Source organism: Sebastes fasciatus, chromosome 10 (assembly GCF_043250625.1).
Source record: "Sebastes fasciatus isolate fSebFas1 chromosome 10, fSebFas1.pri, whole genome shotgun sequence".
In the NCBI taxonomy this organism is placed as follows: Eukaryota; Metazoa; Chordata; class Actinopteri; order Perciformes; family Sebastidae; genus Sebastes; species Sebastes fasciatus.
The window spans coordinates 23,738,645-23,754,697 of record NC_133804.1 but is presented as its reverse complement, the minus strand read 5'-3'; the positions used below and the strand labels follow the sequence as shown (position 1 = coordinate 23,754,697).

General features: G+C 37.3%; 1 protein-coding gene across 1 annotated transcript; it reads right to left on the bottom strand.

Annotated features, from left to right (window-relative positions):
• Nucleotides 1–43: 43 nt before the first annotated feature.
• On the bottom strand, nucleotides 44–5,440 carry LOC141774850 (lectin BRA-3-like). The gene is made up of 7 exons (XM_074647661.1): nucleotides 5,370–5,440; nucleotides 4,820–4,913; nucleotides 3,047–3,178; nucleotides 2,837–2,977; nucleotides 2,581–2,723; nucleotides 1,518–1,627; nucleotides 44–1,180 (listed from the first exon to the last, which is right to left on the bottom strand). The coding sequence occupies exons 2-7, from the start codon at nucleotides 4,890–4,892 to the stop codon at nucleotides 1,045–1,047; spliced, it is 735 nt and encodes a 244-aa protein (XP_074503762.1). The 5' UTR covers nucleotides 4,893–4,913; nucleotides 5,370–5,440; the 3' UTR covers nucleotides 44–1,044.
• Between the last annotated feature and the right edge of the window lie 10,613 nt (nucleotides 5,441–16,053).

Genomic DNA, 16,053 nt, shown 5'->3' with positions numbered 1-16,053 from the left:
TATAAGTGCATATTCTGTTTTATCCTAAACAGAAAAAGACATCTTCACAATGTTTTTATTCTGATATTATAAGAAATCTTCAGTACTTGTGATTGAATTTACATATTTGAATCATTTGAGCCAGCGAGTGCATTTCACCACTATCATGTAATCATCACAGAGTGAAACAGTAAATGATTAATACCATATACAAATGTTGTATGTGTGTATATGTACAGTATGTATATGCTTTGTAACATACATTATTTGTATCACACGTTCAATTTCATGCATATTCATTAATCACACAGATGGCTATTTGCAAACATATATAAAGCTATGCCAAAGGCCACAGGAAACTATAATTTTTAGACATTGATAGTAAAATCTGTTTTTGTACAACCAAGAAATTAATATTCTATTTTATCAAACGCTAATCATCAGCTCTCGTTTTTTTGCTGGCTCAATCACAATAGATGTGACATTAATTAATGAATGCGTCAAAGAGTAGCATACCAATAGGCAGAGTAGGGCGGGTCTTAAATTAGTAAGAGTATCAAAGAATGAGGGTACTATATTTTTGTTATGAAAAGACCAAACTCAACAATGTGTTAATCCGCCTCTCAACACCTTCTGACTTATTTTGTGGCAATCAGTTTCAAGTTCATGGTTCCCAATGAAGATGAAAATCTTTAAAAATGGGCCACAAATACTTATTATTTTCAAAAAATGCTCATTAATTTCCTAAAACAGCGGGGCATTGTAGTTTTAAGCCAACGTTTCTCAAACTGGAGTAAATAGTGTTGGGGACTATTTTCAGCTGCGGATTAATACACAATTGGTGCTCTCGTGAGTATTTCCAGCAGACGGACGTGTATGTGACATTGAAAACAAAATAAACTACAGTGTCTGTGCTCATGATAATGAAGGAAGATGATTTATTGTTGGTTTTGGTCTTTTCATGGGGTTTGTTGATACTAGAATAATATATCACCAGACTTAAACATTATTAGAACCGCAGTCAAAATCCACACACCATCATTAACTGTGTAAATCACTGTGAGCTTATTGCTCACAGATAAAGTTCTGATCACCAAAACAGCCGTCGTCGTTCCATTCTCCAACTCCCAATTCCTTTTGCACAGTTTCGCCGCAGTCCTGGTTCCCATCGTGGCTGTTGGGCTGGTCCTCCCCCCAGTACCTGATGAACAAGATAACAGAGATATAAATGCTTTTTGCATCACCCAGTTTTTGTTTCTCCACTGCTCTCACCTTTTGTTTCTGACCCAAACTGAGACTAAAGGGATTGTTACCCAAGATTTTGACCCAATCAGTTGTATTACCAGAAGTTGTGCTTCAGTTTCATTTGCTGTTTTACAAGTTATTGACATGTCTTCAAAACTACATTAAAATGATATGAACAGTGAAAGAAATTGATTATTAAAGAACTCCATTATACAGTAAAGTAAAAGATTAATTAAGGAACATGTCCCATTGTTGTGTTGTCTAATCCAAACAATCTGGGAGTTCAAACTTACGTAGTGGTGACTGCAGTCCCATCCACCCACATCCAAGTTCCCTCTTTAATACTGTCAGTGAAGCCAATCCAGGCATTTTGGCCTTTATCCAGTAACCCGTTGACAAATGCCTGTTAGCACAGAGAGAAGACAGGAATGATTAAAACATAAATATGCTAAATTATTTCAGTCAAACTGTTTAATTTTAATAAATTCTACAAGACAACCAATGTATTCTCATATGACAATTTTTATGACATCTTACGAAAAAGTTATTCCTCCTTTTTCGTTCGTTTTCCTACGTCCAGCAACACGTGTCCATTTCCGCTTGTTACGTGCATACAGTCTTTTCAAAATAAACTTCTCTCTTTACAGGAAACAACTTCCTTTGGTTTAGGCAAGAAAACTACTTAGTTAGGCGTAGAAAAAGATCGTGGTTAAACTTAAAATAACTCTGGAAGTAGCGTAACTGAAATACGTAATTTACATGATGATTAAAACAATATTGACTTCTGGTTTCACACGGGACATGATCTCCTGGGCGAAATCCCGGTATTTTTTGTTGTTTTTTGTTATATACATAAAATAGTGGGAGTGCAAAACTGTGGTAATGCCACCTGCTGTCTGAATTTTGTTACTCCTAAGGTTGCTACAATATAATATATTTTGCACAGTGTTTAACGGTGTCATCTGTGGTGTGAGGAGATGGATGCAACCTTGCAAAGTGAAGCAATGTGGTCCCTTGACCAAAAAAAAAAAAAGAAATCCAAGTTTTTTCTTGTAAATTTCTGTTTAATCTCAGAGAATTTCTTAATTTTTTTCTAGTAAATTTATGATTTTATAATCTCAGAGAATATTCAAGTTTTTTTCTCGTAAATTTGTGAGTTATTGTTTCGTAAATTTGCCACTTTAATCTCAGAGAATATCCAATACAATATATACAATTATGACTTTAATCTCAGAAAGAGTTTTTTCTCAGAATCTTACCAACCCTCCACCTGCGCCGTAATGTATATTTTTAACCTACAATGGCCCTAATACGCCGTTGTGTGTTTTTGATCTCAGTTTATTCTTTCTTTTTCACCTGTTCATCCCTGCTGTTTATGACGACCAGATCTGCTCCCACGGCATAGCAGGCCTCTCTGCTTAACGTCCAGTTTTTCTTCAGAGCTGAAACAATATAACAGCTGTCACCGAACTTCCTCCAGCCCGTCTGACAGGGCATGCCTGCGAATGGAAAAAGTGGAGACAGACAAAATATCACAAAAAGGTGAAGAATAGCACAACACTGATTAGAACTGTATACTAAATTAATTCAACTTTTATGAGTAACATCTTACTTCTTACTTGAACCGCCGACCTCAACATCTTGTTCGTGAACTGTTTGGCTATCTCAAGGCAATCTGTTCTCAAACTAATGTAATGGAGGTGTAACGCCACTTGTTCCTTCTCTTTTGTATCATGACTGATTTGCAATTGTTCTTTGTCGTTGTGACATGAATTGTAGCTGGTCTGAAGGTCATTATTACTAGTAGTCTGTGTATTGTAACTTTGCTGCAACTGGTCTTTTTCTTCTGTCAGGTTAGTCAGTCTGGCCTTTAGCTGGTTTCTCTCTGTAGTTAAAGCATCGTGACTTCTCTGCAGCCGATCTTGTTCAGTGTTGTCTGCTGGATGGCTGGCATCTGTGAAATGGAAAGAAATTTAAAGTATCGGCTTGGATTTGGATTTTTGCCCTTGTATTTTGTATCTACATAATCACCTGGTTTCTCAAACAAATATGTTATTCATATTTTTAGTGACAACAAACAAACAGATCACTTACGGTAGATAAGTTGTCCTATGTTAGCAACCAATAGGACAGCACACAGTAATCCAAGACACACGATCACACATCTAGAGGGCTGCTTTATTCTCCGAAAACCCTCTAAATCAAAAAGCAAAGTCCTTTTCCGGATGGGCGTGTCAGTGTCTGTGAATGCCAACGAGAGACAAAGTAAACAAACGTGCTGTAACCTACATGCCATGTGCAGACAGCGTGTCATTAGTTAGTTTGTATTGAAAAGTAAGGACCTCAAAAGCATCGAACTGGACTTTTATATACTGTTTATTGTGCTGTAATACAACGCTGACATTACTGCTTTATGCAAGATTTGATTGGCCGACACATTCTCATCCCACGCCCCCTTGGTGTCGCTTTAAGTTTAGACAACAAAATCACTTAGTAAGGTTTAGGAAAGAACTACATGATTGGTCTTAAAACTACTACTTTGGTAAAGTGAAAAGGAAACCTGACGTTGTGAACACGCGGCACGAACAAACAGCAGATCGTAACGTGAAAGTGAAACGGGACACGAACAGGTCTCCTTGATGACAGCCTTGTGTTTGCTGGACTCATCCACCTCCCCTCCTGCCCGCCCTTAGTGCGTCTTTCGCTCTTTAAATTATACGTCACCACACTCCAAGCACACTTTCCGTTGTAGTTAATGAAAGCCTACCGGCGCTAAAGGGTGCCTTGCGCAGCGGTATCAAACATTGCAGCGGTATTGCATTGGTGTTGCATTGGTATTTAATGCCCTGGGAATGAGAACAAGCTGCATTTATTCACTCTTACAATCATTAAAAAGCAAAAGCAGCACGTTTATACATTTAGTATACCTTCAGTAGCTAGCGTAGCATAGAAGTGCTAGCGCTCGTTAATATTGTGCTAACGTACTCTGCTAATGTTAGCTACACATGTTTTTAGATTACCATTACGTCTACGTTTCGTATTACATATACATCCCTTCTAACCTCTTGGGGACACTAACAGTGGCAAACTAGGTGGTGCCATCATGAAACCAAACAATTTGTTATTTAAATTTCCCCCTTATTTTTTTTTTCTCAAAGGAAAACATTTACAGCAGATATGCTGTAGCAGAGAAAAAAAATGTTTAGGCTGGTCTTGGTGTGATTATTTTATGTATTAATAGCTTTTTACCACATTAAAACATTAAAATCAAATGTTGGACAATTGGTCCATTCGATGATGACATAATAATCATAATTCTAATCAACAATTTTGCAAAAGCAAAGGTCTCTGGAGTCATAGTCCGTCACTTTGTACGCCCACCATCCACCCCAACGAGCTCCCTTTGACTCCGCAGATAAAAATATGCACGCTGCATTCACTATAAAAACAAACCTTGCAATTAGTTACAGAGTATTTCTTTAATGTTTAAATTGATCAATAGCTTATTTTCCAAAAACACATGATTTACACTTTTTATTGGTTGTACCTCATATTATATTCTGGCTGTCTGTATGTTTTCAGGTTGATACTGTACCTTGGCTAATGAGGCTTTCCATTCTGAGGTTCTTATCTATAAATGTGTCGTCATTCATTCCAGTTAAATCCATTCTGATAAAGGTCTGTTTTCCCTGTTGAGGAGGAGACATTTAAAGATGTTTGTAAAGCCACAAATGCACTCATCAATCATGTAGACATAAAAAAAAGTTCATCTTTAAGACTTTATTACACTCTTTTTAAATCAGTATTTATAAGTATGCTCTGATCAATTATTTGTGCTTACTTGTGCTTGACTAAGTATTATATTTACGATTGTAGTAAAATATGGCATTTATATTAAACTCGTGCTTAATTAGTACAAACATTGCTGGTAACATGAAGAAGCCTTTAAATTATTTGCAAGGATCAAGCCAAAATCTATAATCTCATTTGTGGTTTCTCTTTGGAGCGTGCACAAAATTAAGCCTGCTTGAGATAATCCAAGTATTTAAATTTGAATGAGATCATTTAATTTACGGGAATAATAATTTGCATAAACACTTTAAATAAAACTGAAGTGAAAATGAACTAGAGTTATATCAACTTACCTCGGATCTGAGAAAGTCAAAAGAAGTCAGTATCAGTATGAGATGCTGCTGCTGATTTAAAACAAACACAGTAAAAATGAATGTTAATGCAGCAGGGTTTTTTATTGTGCAGATAACAGGATGTGGTTTTTGCCTATGTCATCAAAATGTTTCACTTAAAGTTGACTCTGACTGGTTTGAAAAAAAATTCTATACAAATAAACCTCATGTCCACGTTTTCAGTTAAGATTCCTAGTAAGTTTCAACCTAAATGATTTAAGGAAGTTGAACTATCAGAGAGAAGAGGTTTCAATATTTTCTCTTCCTCTCAGGCTCCAGACTTCATCTCTAGTTTCTCTTCCCTTTTCTCACAGATTAACTTCCCATCGAGGTCCATCTTTCCTCCCAGTATTTTGGTCCAGAGCCACATATGTTGATATCTACTGTCCAAATTGCCTTTTGGTACAAATACTCATCTTCCATGAGGCTGTACAGCGGTGTTTTGAGCTCAAGTCAAATCAGCAACAATCACAAGGTTTTCATCCAGGAGGCCGCTGTTCGTGTCTCGTGTGTTAAGTTTCACTTTCACGTTACAATCAGCTGTTTGTTCATGTCCCATGTTCACAACGTTCAGTGTCACTGTACAAACGTCGTAGTTTTAAGCCCAACCATGTAGTTCTTTCCTAAACATAACTATAGTGGTTTTGTTGTCTGAACCTCACTTTGGTCGTTTCACAGGAACGACATGGCGTTAAATGACATGCGGAATGTTTTTGTGTGACCTCTGACCTTTCCTTTACAATCAGAACAGAACATTTTATATGACTAAATATCATTATCTAATGGGCAGATTACCATTACCACAGATTACCACAAACTTTGTTTAACATGTTCAACTTTCCAAAGACATAAAACACTTTTATTACCCAGCAGCCTTTCTACATCATCTTCATCAGAACAAACTTTATATTTTAAGACACAAAGAGACAGTAGACATCAATCATCACTATCAAACTAATAAATCACGCATTATACATTCAGTCTTGTTCTTAAATGGGTGGATAACATCTTTATATAAAAAATATATTTTATTGCTCATTTCCGTTCCATCATAAAAACACATCTCTCTTTGGAACATGAAACCAACATTTCTTTTTTATTTCTTATCTGATGATCTACACTTCTGAGGACACACACTTTATGAAAACAAGCCATTTGAGAGCAATCCGTTCCTCCCCGGCATGAGGAACTTCTTAGATACAGCTGTAGTGCAGACATCAGCCTCAGCTGTAACAAAATACTGGGAAATACGTGACCGCAAAAAAAGGGTGTCATTTGTCAAAATGTTCAAAATGAAACAGAAACGGTTGTCAAGTTGACATGTGCCAGACATCCCAACAGTTGATGTTTTGATTTTCCTCATCGGGCGGAGAAGACAAGCTGTCAGGGCAGCTGCTGTGCTGTTCTTAAATATTGATCCCTCCCTCCGCGTGGAGCACTTAGTGCCGTCTCCTAACTGTTGTAGGAAACACTGAGAGTGCTGAGTGTTTCTCCGGCTCTACTTCTCAGAGATTAGATAGCGCTGAGCCCTGAATTAAAGCTTTGTTGTGCTTGATTTCAGGTCTGTTGCTACATATACCATGAAAGTATCTCGCTGCCTTATCAGGAGGATTAACTCTCAGTATTGTTGCAAGCTGGAAGAATAATAGAACCACAGAGATAAGCAGAAAAAAATGAGGTTCACACAGGTTTTCTGTTTTGTATGTTGAAAGACTTGAAACAGTGAATAAGAGGTAACAGAGGAAAGAAAAGATCAAGATGTTCATAACACACCGCTATAGATAAAACGTAAACCAAGCTTAGATTTTTTTCTTTTTCATTTTAATCATGTTCTGTTCATGTTTTTATCTGTTTTAGAATATTTTGACATTTTATTTTGAGCGGTAGTTGTTGGAGGAGGGTTCATATAAATGTCACTTGTCTTCATAAGCGTCTTTCCAGCTATCATATTGTCTAGATAAATCATTTTGTGTCTCCAGAGCACACTGTACTGAAAAGGGCATTTTGATATTAGGCACCTACATTTAGAACAATTTGCAATGACACATCTTCATATCAGTTATTCAAACATTGCACTAAAGAAATGGTCCATGTTCATTGTAGGGAAGGATCTTTTTTCTTTGGTGTTCTATCTCAATGTGCTAAATGTTAGTGGTTCCCAACCTGGACTCCCCAAGGGTGTCCCAAAGATAAATCTGAGAAGTTATACAAAATGATCATGTGTTTCTGACTTTCTAACACTGTTGCTTTGTTTGTGAAATACCAATGAGCTTTATCTCTTCAGGCCTTTAAAAATCCTTCAAATGAAACAATCTTGTTATAACTGCTCACAACTCATGTCCACACTTAGACCAAGTGAGGCACCCTTTAGCATTTGTTTGAAACGCACCGGGCTTTCAACTAACTCCAACGTAAACCCATCCACGTCATTATTAGACGGTCAGGGCAACTGACGTAGTATAATAACAGGTTTTCATCCCAACTCTCACATACTGACGCTTTGTCAGACCAATCTGCGTCACTTTTCGGTCGCAGTAAACCCGTGCTTAATGTTGTGAATTAAACAAAAACACTTGCTTAGGTTTAGGCAACAAAACCACTTAGTTAGGTTTAGGAAAGAAACAACATGGTTGGACATAAATATTACTACGTTTGTACAGTGAAAATGACATTGAATGTTGTGAACACGGGACATGAACGAACAGCTGATTGTGATGTGAAAGAGAAACGTAATGTACGGGACACAAACAGCGGTGTCCTGGATGAAAGCCCTGTGTTATTGTTAAAAACTAAGAAACATGAAAGTTTACATTTCCCTGACACGTCCAAAACTGACGCTTAGAGGGGTACCTAGAGCATCATAGTTTGAAGCGTATAGGGCCACTGACCAAGCTGCGGTATTTGACAAGTTGAGAGTAAGAATGTATTGTCATAAAACAAAGTACACGATGACGGTAATATTAGTTTAGCAGGTCATTGGTCATAAACCAAAGTATTGGACACATTCAAATTTGGACCTGATGATGGCACTAGTTTAAATGTTAAGGGGTCATCAAAGTTGTTATAATACATCCTGAGGGACATGAATGTCTGTGTCAAATTTCATTGCAGTGCATCCAATAGTTGTTGAGATACAGTATTTCACTAAAAGCCAAAAAAGTTAACGTGCTTGTGGTGCTAGAGGAAAAGTCAGAGGATCACCAAAGTTATCAGAATACATCTTCATGGTGATCTATCCATTAGTTGGTGAAATATGTCAGTCTGGATCAATGCGGTAGATTGACCGACGGAAAGACATCGTCATTCCTCACCCAAAACACATGTACATAAACCTGATGTACCGACACACTCTCACAGCAGTTCGTGAAATAGTTATGAAATTTAATCTATTTGATTTGAGTACGTAGACATGAATCCCCTTTTTTTTCAGTACGACTTTCAACAACTTATTTTTCATGCGTTTTCCGAACAAATGTCCAGCAACATGTGACTCATGTGTCACTTTCCGCTCCAGTCTTTTCAAAATAAAACTACTTAGTTAGGTTAAAGGAAAAGATCTACTTAGTTAGGTTTAGGCAACAAACTAATCAGTAAGGTTAAGGAAAAGATAATGGTTTGGGTTAAAATAAGTAGGGAAGTGCCGTAACTGAAGTATAGAAGTTACATGACAAATGAATCAACTTTGACTTGTTGTTTCACATGGGACATGAACAGCAGTCTGTTTTTTTATTCCTCTTTATACTACCCGGTTTACTTCCCGTTTTTTTGTGCTGACCATCACGAAAAAAATTTGACATTTGTGTCTATGTACACAAATAAATACATTCAATTTTGTGACTATTTCTCAAATTGCTGTGCAACTGGGCTGGCTGTGCATGTACCGTACTATAAACCTAGTCCAAGAGTAGTGAGAAAGAAAAACAAATTATATACTGCTGTAGTTTAGTTTTTTTTAATCTAACTTGATATTTAAACTCCTTTTAAAGAGTTTAGGCCAAGACAGCAGAATCCTTGACGTATATAAAGGTTGTAAGCAAATAAAACAGCACCATGTGCAAAAGCACCCATAAAATAAAAATCACATAAAAGCTGAGAGCGGACTGCAGACTGAGAGAATCAGCGGCCAAGACTATATATCTTGGCAAAATGACAAATAAATGGCTCCTTATTGAGTGTGCCTTAAAATACTTCATAATCACAATTCATAATCATACATCACACTGTAGGAAGTGAAATATTTGAATGAAATACAAGCTCACTTCAGATGGGCATTACAGAATAAATCAACTGTGGATGTTTTCATATACAAACACATTAAGACACATGTGCACTGACAGGGAACAGAGGAGTTTAACAGCAAACACAGACACGTCGTAGTTATACATGAGCGCCGAAACGCATGCAGGAAATCTGCAGGTGCCAATCATCCTTCATGCTCTGAAAATCAAACCGGGGACAGATGGGAAAAAACCTTTACCTGAATTTCACACAAGCTGATGTGTCTGCTTTTATCAGGCACGAATCAGAGAGCATACAAATGACAAACACACACACACACACACACACACACACACACACACACACACACACACACACACACACACACACACACACACACACACTTTTTCTGTGGTAATATTAAGGTCACTGCCAGACTGAGAGAGGGATATCTCCGAGCTACACTTGGCTGACTGTTCACTTGAAAAGCCTGGAAGTCATTCATATGTAAAGTTTTTAAATGTTACATTTGCAACTGGCTAGATAATATTTCTCACCACTTTGGACACATGTTATCTTGATGCAATAGTTTAGATCTGCATCTAATGATTCTTTTCAGTACTGATTAATCGGCTGATTACTGTATCAATTCAGTTCATTTTTTTTTGGCAGATGATATTAGCACCCAAGTGTCAGTAGCCAACTATGCTATTTGCTTCAGATATACTAGATACTGTTTGTGTGTATGTACTGTATGCATATTTGTCCTAAACCTAACCAAACTGCGACTGAAAATAATAATTTAAAAAACAGAAAATAATAACTTCTCACAGGACTCAAACAGCAGTGAAGGATATAAGTCTAGAGTTTGACCCATTCATACCAGCACAATCTACTCCTTACATGTACTTTGTTTGCACCTGGGTGAGTCACAAGGCAGATATTTGAAAATAGAAAACTAGAAAAGGGATGTGAGCTATTTTAGTTAGACAACTGAATTTCTTAATCTTCCAGCGAAAAGAGAATTTAGCATAACATTTTTTTTTACTTCCCTTTCTTTAAACCACAAGTAGGATCATTTTCTATTTTAATAAAGTTACATTTTGCAAAGAGATGTTTAGTGATTAACTCTGCCTGTGCTAAATTGCAGTTAAAATTATTTAGTTTTTGCATATTCCTCTTAAATTACTTATAGTATATCAGACAATAATAAAACATTTATAGATTAACACAACCAAATTTATCACAGTGAACAACCTTCAATAAATGCCAAATAAATGGAAACAAATTGAATTAAACACAACTAATAATACAAATAATAAGCAACTATAGGAACTTTGTAATATTATTTAGTGATTGTTTATTATTTTTACAATTTTGTATTCAACAACATTATTATTATTATTATTTTTTTTTTGCTGTTTTTTGGATTACTTTGTCATTAATTGCAAACATTGAATCTTAGCTATGTATATGAAAATGGTATTGTAAAACTTATTTTTAAAACATTATGAAGTGATAATGAATTATGATGTCAGTCATGTAGTGCTGCTTTAAATGCATCATTTGGGGGGCATCTCCCTCACTGGCAAAACAAAGCTTGTCATCATTGAAGGCCATCTCAATGCAGTGAGATATCGGGATGAGATTCTGCAGCCAGTGGCGATCCCATATCACAGACTACCTCCACAATATGGGAGTAGAGAGAATGGAACGGCCTGCCAAGAGTCCACATCTCAACCCAATTCAACACTTGTGGGATCAGCTTGGGCGTGCTGTACGTGTTAGAGTGACCAACACAACCACGCTGGCTGACCTGCAACGAATCCTGGTTGAGGAATGGAACGCCATCCCACAGCAACGTGTGACCAGGTTGGTGACCAGCATGAGGAGGAGGTGCCAGGCTGTTGTGGCTGCGTATGGATCTTCCACCGCTACTGAGGCTCCTGACGGTGTATTAAATGAATAAAGTGTAAAATAGCCAATATGTCTTGTTTGTTCCTTGTTACTGATAGAGAGTTCAATTATTCAATCCACCAAACAACTCAAAACAAGAGTCAATACCAACAGGAGAATACACTGTTTACCATTGGCAGAGCATTTTGGCAAATTTTTCTTGGGCGCTACCCACATAATCAGCTGTGCTGCTCATCCCACAAATGCATGATCCTTACAAGTTGGACATCATTGTGAAGGTAAATAAACAGGCTTTCCAACGATGTAAAATACAATGCCAATTAGCATTGTAACAACAGAGAAATAATTGACCAAACACAAGTTTCCAAACATTTTTTTCCCAGTTTATATAATCATACCTGCAGGTACAATTGTATACTAATGTTCCACAGACAGGATTATACAAAAAGAACACAGTTACTGCCTAGAAAGTTCACATTTCAGCAAGCAACATTCAACGTTTACATATTAAAATAATTTATAATATATAAGTCAATATTGAGTCTATATTATATTGTCACTCCTTGTCATCTTGACATCAAATTGCTCTCTTTTTTTACTGTCATAGCACAAGAAAGTGGTATAAAAAAGCATCAGTGAAGGGGAGAAGTGAGAGCAGACAGGAAATCACAGGAGTTCAAACACACAGTGAACATCAGCAGTTCTTTTCCAGTCTGAGGTCATCTGAGGGTGAACAGCAGCAACACTGAGCCGCTGGTTCACTGCAACGCAGCGAAGACACCAATAACTGTGCACGATTTCCTGTCTTCTTTCAATAAGTGAAGAACAACAGTACATTACATGGTGGTGAGACAGAGATGATACAGATAGAGATATAATCAACAACAATAGACAAAGGGCAAAACACAATATAGTGTGTACATATGATAAAACAGATAAACAGACACATAACCTATAAACAAAACACAACAAACCAAGGTGCAAAACAAAGATTGAAAACAAAACACTAGATTAAACTAGAAAATGCATTTCCTGCTGAAAATGCGTGGGAATGCTGACAGCTGAAATTTATTGCAAAGCATTGCTGAAAATGCAGAAATGTGAAATTACTTACCTAAAAATGTCAAAGCTCAAATGCATTGCACTGCACTGCTGAAAACCCTAGAAGATGAAATGTACAACTGGCAGAGTTGGAAGCTGAACTGCATTAGCTAAAGAAGCTAAGAGCTGAAATACATTGCTAGAAATGCTGGAAGCTAAACTGTAATACTGTCAAAAGTGGTACATTTGAATTTTCCTGAATAGGCGGAGAGAAGAAATGCTTTTTATGTATATCAGACAGATGAACTGCATTGCTAAACACAAACAGAGACAGAGAGAGAGAGGGAGAGAGAAATAAGACTAAAAGACTTCCTCAGTTAAAAACTACAGTTTCTGTAGCTGAAAGTATGCAGAACTAGTTAAAGGCCAAAAAACGTACGGAAGAAATAGTTGATTGAAGAAGTTGAATAAACTTTAGAAGAACAATACTGGGAATGCTGAATCAGCATCATGGGGTCAGGGTGCATGACTATATGATAGTCAGCTAATTGGTGTCTGCTTCTGCTTGTCAACTCCGGTCTTCATTCTCTGCTCCATGCTAGCTTGTCTGGAAGGAGGCTAAATAACGCTCTAAAGTTACGCAAAATTTTGACGAGAAAAAACTGGCGTGGCCATTTTCATAGGGGTCCCTTGACCTCTGACCTCAAGATATCTGAATGAAAATGGGTTCTATGGGTAACCACGAGTCTCCCCTATGTCTCGGAGCGTTTTTTGAAACAAAAAAATGATGTCGGTGACAACCCTGCACCAGCAAAAGCTCCAAAGCATGTGGTGAGCAGGGTCTGAAATTAGCACCCGCCAAATGAGGGTAAATTGTTGGCAGGCAGGGAAAACGCTAGTGATGGGAATAGAGAATCGTTTCCCGTTAAGAACTGATTGAATGACTCATACGCATGCTGTATCATGTTTCAGTTTGTTTGAGACCTGAGACACGGCGGAGAAAAAAAAAAGCGCTCAATAGCATGTTGCTACTAAACCTGAGGGGACGCACTCTATTTTTTCCCTGATAAAGCTTCACTGTGAACAACAAACCTCATTAAAATCAGCAGGAGAAGGGTTAGTAATGTTACCTGTTAGCAGCCGGTGGGCAGCACAGTCAGTGCTCTGCTCAGGTAAAATGATATTGGTTGAAGGTAAATTACAACTTTATCATGATGTGTTTGAAGGAGCTGTTTTCACAGTAATGTAAAATAGATATTAGAAAGAGAATTATGACCTGTTGCCAATATTTTTACAGATCTAAAATTGTATTCCTTCATTTAGCGCAGAGATTTCAAAAGTGGCGCTGGATGGCGACAGAAATGGTGTTGTTGCTTTCCAGGAGTATGTCACTTTTGCAGCAGCCCTCATCGTGATTTGCGGCACTAAATAATTCTGCCACATTGCCTCAAAACTTTTTCAAACAAATTTGTATGAAAAAAACTGGAAGATCCAACTTGCACCAGTTTTACAGTCACATCTATAAAATATACGTGTCATTATCATTTGTTCTGAGAAAGAAAACTTGGTTTAACACATACAGAAGAGGGTTATTATGTAGGCTTGAGGACCTACTGAATTTGGGTATCACTGATATTGAAGTGACCAATAAAGAAACAAAAATAAACGTTGTCACATTTTGTGAATGCTTTGTGTGTGTCGCTAAATGAATTACAGATACAAATTTCTGAGTGGCAGACAAAAGCAATACTTGCCTGCCACAGTGGCAGGCAGTGAAAAAAGTTAATTTCAGACCCTGGTGGTGAGTAGATATGACCCTGAATACTTTGGATTCATAATGGCAGGCAGTGATGGGTGAGGCTAAACTGAATATTTATGTGGGTCATTACACCAGTGGCATAACACATATTTATAGACCAGTTTGTCATTTATTTGGGAAAGTGGTCCTTGGAAATTTTTGAACAATCAGAAGTGAGCCTCAAGTTACAAGAGGTTGAGAACCCCTGATCTAGAGGATTTGATGTTCCCTCATCATGCAGCATGAAAAGAGATTATACTGACCACCATTACTTACTTCTACATGACATGAATTCCTCAATTTGCATGAGCATCCTTATATGACTTGTAGTTTTCCCACATCGGTAGTACTGTTATGAAAACTCTTTCTTACTTTCCTCTTTCTTACTTTCACTCTGACATAAAGTCCTTATGTCAGAGTGAAAGTAAGAAAGCGGAAATTCCAGAATTGTCATTTGCACATTTTGCACATTTTTCTGAAGAAAAGAAAGAAAGAAATAAGGTAAACAAGTACAGCAAGAGGGGTGAGGACTTGGGAAGAGGGTGTGTCAACCTCTGATTTAAAAGGTTTGTGTCCGTGCTCTCTTCACAAATCCCTCTCTTCCACCATCTCAACCTCTCAAGGTTATCATACAATTCTGGTGAGTGGAAATATTTTTATGAATCCTTTTTGAAGTACAGCATTAACTATTTTGGATTTCATTTGACTAAATATTTGATACCTGATATGTAGCATGATGTGGTATGAGATGCATGAATGAGCTTCTGGGTGTGGTTTGTGTACTGTGTGGAGTGGTTCTTGGCTTCATTATTTTTTTAATTGCTGTATTTTCCTGTGAATAGAGTTAAATTGAAAAAATAATGTAAGATTATACCAATTCTAATTTGAATATTATAACAGCGACAGATGTGAAATTGGTTTTGAATTCAGTAAATGAAAGCTAAAAGGGATTCTGGGGGAAAAACAATGACAAGTTGTTTTAAAAGTCATGCAGTAGGGTGGAGAAACTGAGGATGTGAAAAGTAGTGAGTTAAGACAATGTATAAAGGTGCAGCCGAGCCAAAGCCGTTGAGAAGAAACAACCAGTAAAGTGAGTGGGCAAGCAGCTATTAGATGCCTTGAATTGTTTTAGAAAAATGCAGACTTGAATGTCACACCAAACAACCACTTTGCTTCTCTGTTGCACCACCCATACAGCGCTTGATCATGTCTCTTGTTTAAAACCAATGGTCACTAGAAATGGAGTATTAGCCCTGAGGGACAGAGAAAAGATGACAAGGAAACAAATGAGCAACATTTAGAGAGAAGGAAAATCTAAGTTTGTACTGAATGCATTTTTAAAAGAGTCTGTTCTATTCATGAGACTAATGAGGAAGAGTGTTGGGCGGTAACATTCCTGATCAAAGATCATGCTTGTTAAGACAAGCTACTCAACCAAGAGTCCAACCCATGTGTTTAAATGTAGCATGAATCATTACCACGTTACTGCATTACCACCGCCATGTAAAATGAATAAATAAAATAAACACTGGAATACACAGTCAACACTATTTTCTCATTCCAGCCAAAATGAAGAAGCTCCCACAGGCAATAACCCTCCTCAGAGAAGTCTTCGAAACCTACGCTGGAAAAGACGGAGACAGCACGACTTTGAGCAAGAAAGAAATGTCT

Excerpts from the sequence above, each read along its gene's own strand:
- LOC141774850 (XM_074647661.1), bottom strand. The coding sequence starts at position 4,892 with ATGGATTTAACTGGAATGAATGACGACACATTTATAGATAAGAACCTC. Across the intron at positions 1,628-2,580 it reads TAAACAGCAGGGATGAACAG|GCATTTGTCAACGGGTTACT; the intron begins GTGAAAAAGAAA and ends CTGTGCTAACAG. Across the intron at positions 1,181-1,517 it reads GGGACTGCAGTCACCACTAC|GTACTGGGGGGAGGACCAGC; the intron begins GTAAGTTTGAAC and ends CTTGTTCATCAG.